The 14,505-nt window shown below is 39.3% G+C and overlaps 1 protein-coding gene across 1 annotated transcript in view; it reads left to right on the forward strand.

Annotated features, from left to right (window-relative positions):
• RIMBP2 (RIMS binding protein 2) overlaps positions 1-14,505 on the forward strand; it is a 159,907-nt gene that overhangs the window by 126,357 nt on the left and 19,045 nt on the right. Inside the window, exons 13-18 of the mRNA XM_067307392.1 lie at positions 2,751-2,902; positions 3,282-3,749; positions 6,447-6,596; positions 8,616-8,774; positions 11,854-12,585; positions 14,270-14,387. Coding sequence (XP_067163493.1) covers positions 2,751-2,902; positions 3,282-3,749; positions 6,447-6,596; positions 8,616-8,774; positions 11,854-12,585; positions 14,270-14,387 — 1,779 coding nt within the window. The remainder of the gene's footprint in view (positions 1-2,750; positions 2,903-3,281; positions 3,750-6,446; positions 6,597-8,615; positions 8,775-11,853; positions 12,586-14,269; positions 14,388-14,505) is intronic.

Below are 14,505 nucleotides of genomic sequence, written 5' to 3' on the forward strand. Positions count from 1 at the left end.
TCCTCACCGTTTCGTTTCCCAGTGGGCATTTTTAGAAAAGCTCATCAACTTCTCACTGTGTTATAGCAAAGGAAAATAGCAATTGCTGAGGAGATTAGAGGTTGATGCTTATATTTCAAATGCCATTGAAACAAAGGGAAGAATATGCCCATGAAATCTAAGTCAGCCATAGGGCCTATTATTATAGTGTCTCATGCTTTCCTCTTGCAAATATTACTGTCTCTGAGTAATCACATACCACTTCTTCCAAACTACAGTTAAAAAAAGAGAAAGAAAACAGATAGAAAAAGTGTCTTTAATATGGCTAATCTTTTATATATACTAATCTTATCTCTTCAATTAATCTACATTGTAAGGGAGGCATTTCAAAGATGATTTTAGAAGATGCTGAGAAAGCAATAAAGATATTCTGTGTGAAGGGTATCTTCCATTATTGTGCTTCTCTAGGAAGATGCGTGGAGGTGAGTGGTATCACATAAGCATTTAGTTGTGGTGAATGTCAGTTTTAGTAACCAGGGCAGCATGAAGTGCAACATAAATGGCCACAGGCAGTTGTTAAAGTTTGTACTGACATTTTTCTAAGGGCTTCAGAAGTGTTTACAAATGAATACATGCTCACTTTCTTTGAAGGTGAGAAGCTCTGCTCTTTACTGGTGGGCTCAGTGACGTCTTTGCCTCGTAGGAAAGGGCTCATAGGAAAGGATACCATCAGCTGCTTATGCTAGAAAGGGACTGGGTAGGGGAGATCAGTGAATATTGTAGAGTTTTCACACGATAGCAGTCCCAGGTTTTTTTAGGAATATATTAAGCAAAAATGAACTTGAGATAACTGCTCACTTTTCAAAGCTGGAGAGAGCAGTTGAATGAAAAGTACAGGACAATTAGAGGCCACTTCTTTTTTCTCTTTGCCTAAATGTATGATGTTTTGCATGCTTCACGCTCGAAAACATACTTCCTATCAGACCAAAGCTGAGTGATGGCTCTTTAGTTGATCAGTGGTTAAACTTCTGTTCTTGATTCATCAAAATATCCCTGTTGCTTAAGTTAAAACAGGAGAGGCAGTTCTCTTTTAGGTGCTCAGATCTAAAAATAGACATAAGTACATATAGGATCAGGACCAATGAGACAGTAATGTTTTTTGAGCTAATTTATGCCATTGATTCATGAAGACCAAACTGTAGCTGAATTCCAAAACAAACTACATGTTTGTGCTGATAACAAAGACAATCAAGAGGTAGAACAAGTCATGACAGGAAAAGCAGAAACCATACTAAGTCTTGTGCATTAAAGTTTATTAAACTGGTCTCTGTTGCAGCCTATGAAGGTGGAGATAGACTACAGGGGAATTGTTTATTTTGTGGTGGATAGAGGAGGTTACCTTTTTCACTGAAGCAGCAGATGAGTTTAATTCTTAGACACAAGATACGGGACTAGATCAGATACATTATTTCTTGTAAACTGAAGAGCTCTGCTGGATTGGGGCTCCTGGCTCTCATAAAATAAACTTGATGGGGAAGCTGAAATTGAATCCTAAATTAATAAGAATAGTATTAGGTCGGTTTACATGCTTTGACCCTGCAAGTCAAAAATACGCTATAGGTGGAAGGGATGGTATAGGCAAGAATGTAATGTTTTGCCTATAGTGTCCTGAACATGATCAGGATTGTGTTTCAGTGCCCTCTAGAGGATGAAACTCCATGACAGCAAACTACGGCTATGCGTTGAAGTTTGCCAGAATATCCCAAGGCTCAGACTTGTGTGATATTTACAGTTGTATCATACTTTGTTCAGTAGCAGTGAATGCACACAGTTGTAATATTTGTAGCTTTTTCTGTCTCGGTAGATGAACAGAAATTGTTTGTGCTAAGTTCACTGGCAAAAACAAATTCACAGCAGCCAAGGCTTGTCTTCTCCCAGCTATTACCCAGAGATGGCCGTAGCTGACCCCTGCTTCTGAAATGTTTTAGCGTGATACACTTCTCAGTGTTTGACTGTTAAATTAACACAACAGGATGCTTGAAATATGTGTGAACTAATAATCTCTAAGATACTTTTACTTTGGGTTTCTGCCCAAAGTGGAGCTATTTATAGTAGGATAATAATGACTTTTAATTAAAAGATGTACTTGGTGTGCTATTACGCTAATGTACTGTAAATGCCTTAAAAGGCTAGTAGGTTTAATTTTTTCTGCAGTGCAGAGAAGAGATTTTGAGTCTGATTGTCCTTTATACCAATATGCTGCTGACTATAAAGGTTAAAGTTTCAGTTTCCAGTCCTTTTACACTGTCAGATAAATCAAAAGTATGCACTGTGCATACGGTGCAGAGGTGTACACCAAAAAGTCACTTGCAGCAGTTTTCCATTAACACAGTGCCACTCCTTGGCACTTTTCTCACCACATTTTTATGTTAATGTCTCTTGCATTCAGAGTAAATAGCAGTTATACAGCCTGGAGGGATAAAATTAAGTTCAGAGCAAGCTGCAAGTACAGAAGAGCTTGCAAATGAATATAGCTTAGTTAATGGCTGTAGGCTGAGGGTCAGTTCTTGACTCCATGACCTGTTGAGTGCTTTTATGCTTCTGTTGTATCTTATAACTGCAATAAAGATATTTTGTCTTCTTAAAAATAAATACATAAATAAATGCATAAATAAGTGCTTTGAGATATGTATTTGCAACTTACAATTGTGTCAATGGACCTACATATTCCTGATCTAATGCTGAATGGTGACCAGGCTTTTCTTTCTTAGGTCCTCCAGCTCCACCTCAAGATGTTACTGTCCGGGCTGGGTCCACCCCGGCAACTCTGCAGGTGTCCTGGAAACCACCAACTCTGACAGCAACAGGGACCTCCCATGGTGCCAATGTCACTGGCTATGGTGTTTATGCGAAAGGTCAACGGGTGAGTTCTCTTTCCAGCATTATAATGACCGATTACATCAGGTGAATTTCCATTGACAGGCAAAGGCAGCAGTAAGCGTGTGACAGCACTTGAATGTGTGCTTGGCTTTCTGGGTTTCCACAGAACCCTTCTGCTTGTTCTTGTGTAATTTGATCAGTAGCTTCCTTTCTACAAGCACTTCAGTTTTTGGGCAAGGGGGCTGAAAGGATTAAACACAACTGGTGCTAAGTGATGTGGAGCCCTAATGTGGGTTCCTACAGCCCACTCAGTATTGGCAGTAATTCACTCCGTATTAATATTTTGAAGGCTGTGTTTTAGGGAGAGTGGGGCAGGGAAAGTGATGCCTTCATGCTAATAAATTGCTTGTTTGTGTGCTTAGGTGGCAGAGGTGATCTTTCCTACAGCAGAGAACACACTGGTGGAGCTAATGAGAATAAGGAACTTGGAAGCAAAGGAAGTTACTGTTCGAACGCTCTCTGCACAAGGGGAATCTGTGGACTCTTCTGTTGCTGCCATTCCATCTGACCTACTGGTGCCTCCAACCCCTCACCCTAGAACTGCTCCCAAATCTAAGCCATTAGCAAGTGCCGGAGTCCCAGAAACCAAAGACGAACATTTAGGTCCACATTTAAAAATGGATGAGTCATGGGAGCAGACTCGTTCGGCATCCCCCGTTCATGGACACACGCTCGAGCCACCTGCCCCTAACTTTCACGGCCCGCTTCAGGGGAGGAGGTCTCCATCACCTAACCGAATACTCCCTCAGCCTCAAGGCACACCTGTCCCAAATACTGTCGCAAAAGCCATGGCAAGAGAAGCTGCACAGCGAGTTGCAGAGAGCAACAGGGTAAGGGGAGACATTTTCCTATGGCTTTTTTGGCTCCCTGTACTCGTTGTGGCAGATCCCATCAAGGAATTTTTTGTAGTATATGTCTTAATGAGCAGTTACTTTTTCCTGAATCCTGAAGATCAGTAGTTTGGTAAGAAGCAGTGTGATAAACTTCTGTAGCACCTACCACAAATATGCTCTGTATGGGGCATTTATCAACCTTTGATCAACTGCAGAAACCCTGTAGCATAACCAGAAATGTTACTTCCAAGAACTGCAGAGCCTTACTTCTTCTGAAAAGATGGCAATAGATCATCAAAGTTTGTGCTTGGATCATATAGGAGTCAAAAGGGACACTATGTCCATGTGAGAAAATTCAACCAAGCACTGAAGTACTTTGAAGAAGACCAAAACAATAGAGAGGGCAGTTTAAAAATGGGACCAGGAATAGGCAGATAGATGGAAGTCCTGAAAATGCAGATAGATGTTCTTAATATTTCCTGGCTGTTGATAGGACTATTTACTTCTGTAAAGTAGAAGATTCATCAAGTTCTAGTCACAAGGTTAATGTAGCACTAGCTTTGTTTTGGACTATTGATTTATATTTAAAAAAAACAGTTGTTCTAACTCTTTGTTTTACGTGCAGTATTGTGTGTTCTAATACTGTTTTCAGTATTAGAAAAATTTCGTAATTGTGTATTTTCTGCATTTGTCACTACAGCTTCTGAATGCTCTACAAGATATCCCACAAATGGGACAAGCAAAAGCACAAACCTTAGTTTCCCTCTTCTTAATTTCCTTATCGAAAGCAATGTCTGTTATCTGACTGTTGGTTAGATTCCCTTAGAGGAATGAGATTCTGCCCACATTTCTTAAGCTGTCATAAAAAGATTAGCCCTCACAGTAAGTCTACATAGTTAGTGTGAAGCATGTTTGTATCCTAAAAGCTTTATAGATGTTTTTTTCAAAATAACAAATAAGCAGTTTGCGTACACGTAAAGCGCTAAAGCTGTCATCAGTCTGCCCTCCAAGAGGGTCCCTTTCTCAGTGCTACACCCTCACAGTTGTTACAACTGCTTCAACATAGCTGACATGTGAGAAAAAGCTTTTCGTTACAGCTCCTCTTGTCAATACTAGAAGCATCATGGCCTAAAGGAGACTCCCGTTTTTGAGAGCGTTAAGACCAATGGCTTGTTGCAGTGACTCAGATGTTTGCTAGTTAACTAAAGTCCCATATTTGAAGCTCTTGGGTCAGAATGGTAAGCATAGCTGATGTGTATGCATCCTGACAAAGTGCTCTGTTTTTCCTACCCAAGCATCCAATATTTAAATACTCCTAGTGCCACGGGTGGTTACTTTCTCATTGCAAGCTGCTCACAGTTGCCAGTTACTTGTTTCAAGCTCCAGTGTTACTGCTTTCATATATTTTCTCTGCCCTCCATCTGGCAATCATTAGTTGTTAATGTCTGGTCTTTGATCTCCCATTGTATTTCCAAAATAACTCCACTCACATTGACAGTTCACACTGCCTTAACAGCCCCAACTCGCTGACTATCCCTGTTTCAGGGTAGGACTGAGCTAGTGGGTGATGGTACAGCTTTTGGGAAGCTGAGTGGTTCTGGAATCGTTGCATCAATACAGTTTGCTAAGTATATACATACATATATTTCTTCCTTTTTTGAGGAAATACTGAACTGAAATACTTTTTTTGTGTTTGAAAACTGCTGACATAAAATACACCCCAAACTGTGTTTAATTACAATAATTTTGGTGTAGCTTGATTCATTCATGGGATGTGGAAAAAATTTTAAGGCCAGATTCAATCTAGGTTGAGCCAACTTCTGCTAGTGATATTTGTCATGTTTAGTGCCTGGTAGTAGAAGCTCTCCCCTTGCAGTAGGTTGCTACAGAGTGAGCTATCTGTGTGTTCTTGCTGCCCTCCACCCAGCCTGTTAGATGGCATCAACCATGAGGCCCTAGCACTAGAGCAGGCAGCAGCATTCAGTAGCTGATGGCAAGATTCATCTCTGAGCAGAGGAAGAGCATAAAGTCTTATTCTTACCTTTCTTTGTATTGAGGTCATAAATGCTGAAGTGTCTAGGTCTTTTGGTAACCCTCTGCCAAGAGAGAAATTTCATCATTAGTGTCTTTCTTAGGCAGCCTCTGGCAGTAGAATTTTTGTATAACTCTGTAAAGTTTAAGGCAAAGAACTTGATGGAAAAGAAGCACTACCTGTCATGTGCTAATCATAGCATGTCAAGGAATGCAGCATTCTGGATTTGTCAGTTAGGTGACATAAGCAGAAGACTCTCTGCATAAGAGAGTTCAAACACTAAATAATGCCCTCAACCGCCCATTTTTTTTAGGGGAAGGATTCCGATACTGTGTCCTGTAGGAGCACCCTGCCTGCAGCAATATTTTGAGGTAATAGTGGTACAGAGGAAGAAAGCTGTCAGCTGAGTTGATGGTCACATAAAAGCATATAGTTGCTTGAGTGAAAATAATACTATAAGCACAAAACTCCCCAAAGCGCCTAAGAGGTTGCAGTCAAGAGAAACAGAAATTACTTTAAGCCCATGAATATATTTAAATTCTGTGTTCTTGAGTCCTGAAAGCAAGGTATGTAGAATCCTTATGTCTTACATTTGTCATTTCTCCCAGTGGTTGCAGGAACAAGTCTGCTTCACAATTTTCCATTTTCTGTTGCTTTTCTAGATGGAGAGGAGGAGTGTGTTTAGCGAAAGGAGTAATGCAGCCCAGTACGCTAACTCAGATGATGAGGAAGATGGCTATGATTCTCCTAATATCAAAAGGAGGGGGGCTTCAGTTGATGATTTCCTGAAAGGGTCAGAACTTGGAAAGCAAGTAAGTAGCCAGGTCTTCTTATTGTGTCAGGTGTCTGACAGGAAAAAAGTATTTTACAAAGCTCAGCAGGCTGTCCAGAGCACTGTCCCACTGCTGACAGTAGTGGCCGTACTCGTAAGTTATACAGACAAGCAGCTAAGGGGTGGAGAGGGAGATGAATGTCCTATTACTGAAGCATTACACTGTCTTATGGGAGCTGGATGCTTGGAACTGTGCATATGAACAGATTGTTATCCCGAGCAGCAGTCTTAAGCACTGGGAATTAAAGAGTGTGCTCAGGCCTTTTTCTGCATCATGTGTTATTGCTGCACATGAAAACATCCTGTGAAAAAAAGAGAAAGGGGAAAGGATTCCTGTGTTCCACAAAAGCCATAACCTGTAATCCTGATTAGCAGAAAACCAACACCATATATACTTGGCATGCTGTAAGGAAAAGAAAAGTAATGCCAGAAGTATTTTCTACATCTGCTCAGTCTTTGATCTCACTCTACTGAAAACAGACATGAATTTATTGCATTAATTTCAAGAGAGATGTAGATTCCAGCAAAGAGGTACTTTCTTATGTCTTGGCATGATCAAATAATCTTTTTTAACTAAATATTTGACCTCACGTGTTGAAGGGGTCCAAGCTATGGCATGCCTTCTTTGCATGCCAGTTCTGAGATTTTCTGAAATTTTCGTTCTGTTCATTACAGAAGTTCGAGCATTTATAAATATACAGATGTTATTCTAGGTTTCAAATGCTCTAAATATTTGGCTTCAGGATTTGATTTGTTTCCATCTTCACACACAGTAGGTCCCATTTTTAGAATACATGCAATCATGTTGTGTCTACAAAATATACTTGGGGGTGAGATGCATCTTTGCTTCTATACTCAATTAAGATTATTCTTGATACATATAGGCCAAGATATTCTAAAGAAACTACTGAAACATTTATGGGCTTGGCCTTCAGAAGGCACTGGGAATTACTACTAAATGCTGCATCCTCCAATCTTTTTATCTTGAGAATTACCTTCAAAGGATTAAAAGAGGAGAAATTTTCTCTCTTATTTCGAGAGTGAATGCATCTTCGCTTTGGAGAAAATGCTTGCTGTAGACATTTTCTTTCATTGCTGGGATTGATTGCTGGCAGCATGTTATATAGATATGGAAATTGATCTAGTACCACAGAAATTATTTCTTCATTAGTATTGTTGGGGGAAAGAATGCAGTAATTGCTGACCTTCTACTGTTTTGCTGCCTGATTCTTCAAATATTCTGCTGCAATCTGACAGTCAGATACTTCAATTTGAAAATGTGTCCTTGGGCAAGCAGTCTGTTTGGTTTGTGGTCTGGTTTGCTAGATGAAAGTTCTGGCTAAACAAGAGTTTAATAAAGGCCACTGCTGTTTAACAATAGCAGTTCAGTAGGACATGCTTTTTCCTCCATATCTTCCAACTAATTGAAAACATAGAGGAACTTAAAATATTTGAACTACTTTTAAAAGACCATTAAGGTTTTATCCAGTCTATTCCTACAGCGTTTAAGAGAATTAAAGTTTTGAACCCCATCAGCTAGCTATATACAATGATGGTAACGTCCTGCAAGAATTAAATGCTGATCACTTGTAAATTATAACGTGAGGTAGCAAACAGCTGTGAAGAACAGATGATATGTGGCTTATCCTAGGGCTTTTACAATTTGGCCAGCAAACCCACTGATGCATGAAGGACCTCTTCAGATCAAAGGAGTTTAGTCAAGACTAAAGCTAAACTTGGTGCTGTGAATGCACACATTCCTTTTTTGGATCACCTATGGGGTTAAGATTGGATTTCTTGAACTGGAAACATAACTGGGCAAATAAATTTTGTACACGATCTGTCCACTAGAATAGAGTAGCAAGCAGCATGATGCAATTTATATATGCTATTAATACAATATTCAAAACTTAGGAAATACTCTAGTCCTCATTGGTGGTGTGCCAGGATTTTCAGCTTTACAGGCGGTCAAGATTTTTTCTCTTGCCCTCACTACTAGCCTCACTATTGCCATGGTGAAGAGTATCATACAGAGAGCAGCAGAGGTTCTGACTTGTCTGATATTATGGAAGAAGATGAGGAAGAGCTGTACTCCGAAATGCAGCTAGAGGATGGAGGAAGAAGAAGAGTCAGTGTGACTTCACACAATGCACTCAAGGTAAGAGTGACAGCAGAGAAACCTTAAGAGTATCTCTGTATTTCTTATTCTTCCTTCAAAGCATTTTTAAAGTCAATTATGGATTTTACAGACCACTAAAACACACTCTGTGGTATAGCCCTAGATCTGGGGTGCACATTGTTTATGATGTCAGGGCCACCTTTAATACATTGATTACATTTTTTTTTTCATTATTTGATAGCTAATATCTTAGCTAGTTGACTATATTCCTATATGTAATTGTGGAAGTTGCAATTTGTGCTCTGCATCTAGGGTCCTTTGCATGTTTTTACAACAAAAAACTGGATGTGCTGCCCAGATGATGAGTTGTTTCTGGAGAAGGAGGTTTATCTAAACATATATTCATATAGAAAAAAATTAGATTTTCATGTCTGAGGAATTCTTCCCCTTTTCCCCACCAATGCCATCTCTTCCTCAGGCTTTAAAGCATGTCTATAAGAAAGAGATTTGGGTGAGTTTTGTTTGATAAATGCGTTTTCAGAAATCCTTGTGCACTGTTTATTAAGGAATCACCAGAGACAGTAGGAAATATCTATCAGAAATACTGCTTTAACACTACATAGGAATATTCATTGTGAAAAACAATTGTATTATTACAATTAAAGTAAACTTAAGATGTTGGGTAAGACTTACCCAACACAGAATTTATATTTCCTATAGTATATTTGTATGTGTAAATTGTATCTGCTTTTTATGTGTCTAGCAATTCTGCTAAATCGTGTTTTCTTAGCAAGCTGGATAACTTGAATGATAAGGAAGCTGCAGATGGGTTTTTCCTCCAACATGCTGTTATGTAACTAAAAACCCATACTGTTTTCTCATGCATAGAAGACTTTTGACCATTGTTACAACAGTTTCATTTACTCCAAATTCAGACCTTTTATTTTGATACCATCGGGAATGAGACAGGTACTTTTTCAAAAGAAAAAATAATAATTCAATTCTTCTTTTTAACCTTTTTAAAAGAAAAAATAATCGATATTTCAATTCTTCTTTTTAACATAAAGCTTGAAACTGAAATCCCTCTGTTGTGCTGCTTCTGTCCTTTTCCTCTGGGAAAATAGTGAAGTATTCCTAGACTATTCATGTTCTTTATGCATCAGAAAATACATTTACTTCTTGGTTTTACCTTAGTATTGTCAATGTTGATATCTAAATACAAGGGTCCAGACCCTTAATTGGTGTAGTAAATCATTTTAGACCTGTTAAAGTCTGCAGGCATACCTCTGTGGATGTAATATATGTGGAGGGTGCAGTTGGTTCACTCACTCTGCAGAAGTGGAATTCAGTATGTGAGTATTTCCTGAGGAAGGACTCGTGGGTGTATGAATATGATTTGGAGAATATTGCCCACCATGCTGACAAGTGTGCTGATGTAAAATTCAGGTCAGGTTCTGATCCAAAAGTGCTTCATAGTTCCCCTCTCTTTTACTAGACCAATTTCACTTTGCAACATCTGTAATTAACAAAAAAATGAAGAACATATTTACTGAAGTTTCCAGAATGTAATCCTTCAGGTGCCTGTTCCATTTGCACCTGAAGGTATGCCAACCGTCCACTTTCAGCTGTGACTGAACGTAGCTGCCTTTCAGTATTGCTCTGCCAAGTTAATGGATACCTTCAAGTAACAGGAAAATATTTCACGTGAAGATAGATTACTTGCTTTATTGGGAGATTATTATTCCCTCCGGTGGGTCCCTAAAACAAAGGCTGGCATGGGTGATCAAGGCAGGATTCAACTCGCTTGTTAGATCTGAGCATTCTAAAAGGTGGAATATTTGAACCCAAATCAAAACTATCCTTATTGGTGTTTATTAACATTTTTTTCTGTTTTAATGGCAGTTTGTCATAAAATTTTCACAAGTATGATATACATTTAAAAAAGGATTAAAATAGGGCAAACAAATACAGTGACAAAATAACTTAGCTCCTAATGCCTGAAGGGGAAGACATTCCAAAGGCAGTTAGGTCTAACATGCTCAGAGAGAGGAATTGCTGAAGTCTCCAAGAACATCCTGTCATTATTTCTGGGTGCTGTTGTCTCCAGAGACCTAGGTGATCTGGGCATTGGATAAAGCACAAGGAGAGGTGATCTCCATCACACAGAATCTATAAACCTGTTAAATGAAAACCAGCACCTCTTGCATCATTATTCTCATCTCTTCTCAGAGGCCAGCAAAGATGCCACACAGTATTCTTCTGTTACACCACCCGATGTTTCGTGTAATTATAATACAAAAATGAAAAAATACATCTATCATGTTCAGAATGCTTATTTGATCCAGGCTGGGATAGCTTTTACCTTCTTCTGATACAAATAGAGACTTCTACTTGTATTAATAGGTTGATTTTCAAATACTGGTTTTATCAAGCAGGTACAAGATTATGATGAGAGATTTGATGACGGTGCAGACCAAGTGACACCAGAAAGCAACCTGCTTCTCAGGGTTCTTTGTGTGGAAGCCAAGCTTTAAAAATGGTGCAGCTTTTACAATTTTGCAAAGGAAGCTAGAGCTCCAAATTTGCAAAATAGCTCTTCTCTGGCAGGAGATCTTCAAGTATTTTGTTATTCACATAGGATGCTTTAACAGGTGCAAAGCAAGAAAGCTTGCTAGAATAGAATTTTCATTCTCAGATAAGGTTTGTCATTACAAACTAAAATTAAATCACAATTTGGCATGGGGCAAGGAGCATACTAAGCATTAGTGCTGTGTTTTAATGCCATTCTCATTCGCCATGCTGGAACCTGTATGCAGCTTTTATTGCTTTGTTTTGAATGCATGGGTTTATTCTTGTTAGAGCATCACCCAGTTGTTTGTACTGACCTCTCATGTTGTATCTAACACCCAGCAACTTCTTAATCATGTCTTTATTTTCACAGATTCTCGTTCAAAGCATGACATCCTTTTCACTAAATAAGCTGCATGTCTTATGTTTGCCATTGCTCTAAAACTAATTCTGTCTTTATTTTTCTTTTCTTCTCCCTTTTCCCTCCCATTTTATTTTTGTCACACACTATTTGTTCCCTGTCTGGTTTTTAACATTACATTATCTTAAGGAGTGCGGTAAGAATAAGACCACTGAAGCCACTTTTTTGGAACAGCCTGAGTTTTCACAGCAAATACATCACAGTAAAAAGCTTTTCAGTATTCCAGAAGTAGCTGAAGAAGATGGTGAATACTCTGAACTGCTGTACAAGCAGGGTTTAGGTATGCCCTATAAAAAGAATCCCACAATAGCTAGAGACGCTAGAGCACCTAGGCCCTACAATCAAGACCAGCAGCACAACTTCTGGTACCCAGCCAAGCACAGAATTGCAGGCATGGAGGATTTTGCTTCAGACGACAAAGGATGTAAATATAGCCGATCCTTATCAAGAAGCCCAGACAGTGGACTAGACTGTGGAAGTGAAGAAGAAGAATCTCGTTTTAATTTCAGATACACTTGCGATTCAGTTTCTGCCAATGTTGCATCTAGCTGTTGTGCAGAGACTGCTTACTGTTCCTGCAGGAAAAGCATGAGGCCATTGCTTGCTCGCAGGAAAACCTTAACCAGACAAACCAGCATCGAAGAAGATTTTGGTGACCTGGGTCCTTCCTTTGTAGAGTCCAGGAGTGAACAGGTCAAGCCCAGTTACGAGAAAAAGTACGAGACTCAGAAATGTAATAGAACAGATAATTTGTCTAATGAAGATGTTCAGGGAGGCTGGAAGACCGACTTAAAAATGGCTGATTCTAGGGCAGCTGGTACACTTGCAAAGTCATCCCACAGAGATGCAGAAGACTCTCTGGTGTGTGAAATAAATCTTCCTTCTAACATCTGCTTGCCAAATCAGTCTGTTTTCTTTCTCTTCTTTTTTTTAATCTTTTTCTTTTTTTCTGAATTACTTTTTAGAGTCCATCTTTTGGGCCTATCTGCTGCATTTTCCCTTTTTCCCCCCCCATTCATTTTTGTTTATTATTCTGCATTTTGCTTTACAGTCCTCTTTTGTGTCATGCTGAAATCAGTTTAATTTGCTTTACAATGATTTTCCCACAGAACAAATTACAATAATGGCTGCTTTTATTAAAGGACAACTGAATCTAAATTTTAATTAAGGGTTAGCTGAACTATAATTTTCCAAAAGATTGTTTTTCTTTATTTTTATTTTGCCCATCTAAATGTTGCTTTTAAAAAAGCTGTATTTTAGCTGGAAAAATACTTCATCAGTAATTATTATTTTTAATGTTTGTCTTGAGGATTCCATTTCATCATGTTGTTTTTATACATCTCACTCTCAGAATTTTCAGGATATGCTCTTTATCATGAAGCATCTCTGGACAAGAATCAAGCAATTTCTCCCCCAGTGTGACAGTGACCCAGATTTATGGAGTCACAGGTTCATCATACTTCCATTTTCTAGCTTCTCTCTGCACTGCCACTACTTTGCCTTCCTTTTTAGACCATCTCTTCTTGCCTTTGAAGTTGCAGACTGCATCTCTGCATGAGAATGCAGGCAAACAGCTTCTTCCAAAGGGAGAGGCCAGGGCAGATCCGTAACTCTCAAGGATGCCTGTGCGTGATCTTGCCTATTTGCATTTCTGTCCATTAATCTATAGTAGAGTCTCCATGCTTTGATAAATGCATCCATAGGCTTCCCTGCTCCCCAAAAGACCAAAGCACGTGCTTTACTGTCTCAGTCTGCAACAGTCTAGAGTGGAAATCTCAAATCTGATGTGTTTTATTAAGAGTAGAAATCAGCTGCCTGCTTTTCTAGCCCAGCAGTTTATTCTGAAATGATTCTTTACAATTTCTCACATTAAAATTGATGCCCAAGATGTATTAATCTCAATCGCTGCATGATAAATCCTGGCGACCATTAAAATAGGACCGTTTAGTTATTAAAATAGCAACATGTTCTGCAAGGTAGTGAACAGAAAGAGACAGCTGTGATGTGAGATGAAGTGTGTCTGCATTCCCTTCTACACGTTCCAATGACCTTTAAAAGGCTTTAACGACAGAAGGCCATTATAGAAAAGCCGTTTTTGCAAAGACAGAAGAATGTACGCTTGTTCACATGCTGCAAACTGGACAAAACCATGTAGCTGAAAACAGAACAGGCTTAACTTTGCAGTGCTGTCCGATCTCCACAGCTCTAATGACTGGCTGTACTCCTCTTCGGGAGATCATAACGTCATCTTAGCAGCAACAACAAAGGCAAAAGAATGTTTCCAAAACAATTTTTTTCTTTTCTTTTTGTTCTGATGTGTGACTGCTGTTTACAAAACTCTGCCATAAGTCAGGGAACCATTTTTTCTTTTGCAGGTTTGTTAGGCAACAGTTACTCTTCAGCTAACCTTTCAGTTAAAAACTAAGTTTAGTTGCCTTTAGAGCTTATGCTTCCAAACGTGATTGACCTGATTAATGTCCAGTCATGTAGCCATAACGATAGCACCCATGTAACTTACCAACCTGTTTTTTCTGTTGTTTTCTAGCTTTTAGGTAATCCATCATCTGCAGGACGGCCTGAAAGGGCGGAGCATGCAGGGCGAAGGTCCTCTCATGGCAGTGCAGTGCCACAAAGGTCTCGACCAATGTTGGTCCCTTCCATTGGTTAGTTGGACGGATTGGTGCCTTTCTGTGCTTTGCAGCCTCAGAGTTGGGAAAGCGGTCCTTAAAACAGAAACAGTGGAAGCTTGTCTTGAACCGCGGTTACTCTTAGTTTCTAAAT

This window comes from Apteryx mantelli, chromosome 17 (genome assembly GCF_036417845.1).
Source record: "Apteryx mantelli isolate bAptMan1 chromosome 17, bAptMan1.hap1, whole genome shotgun sequence".
NCBI classification, from domain to species: Eukaryota; Metazoa; Chordata; class Aves; order Apterygiformes; family Apterygidae; genus Apteryx; species Apteryx mantelli.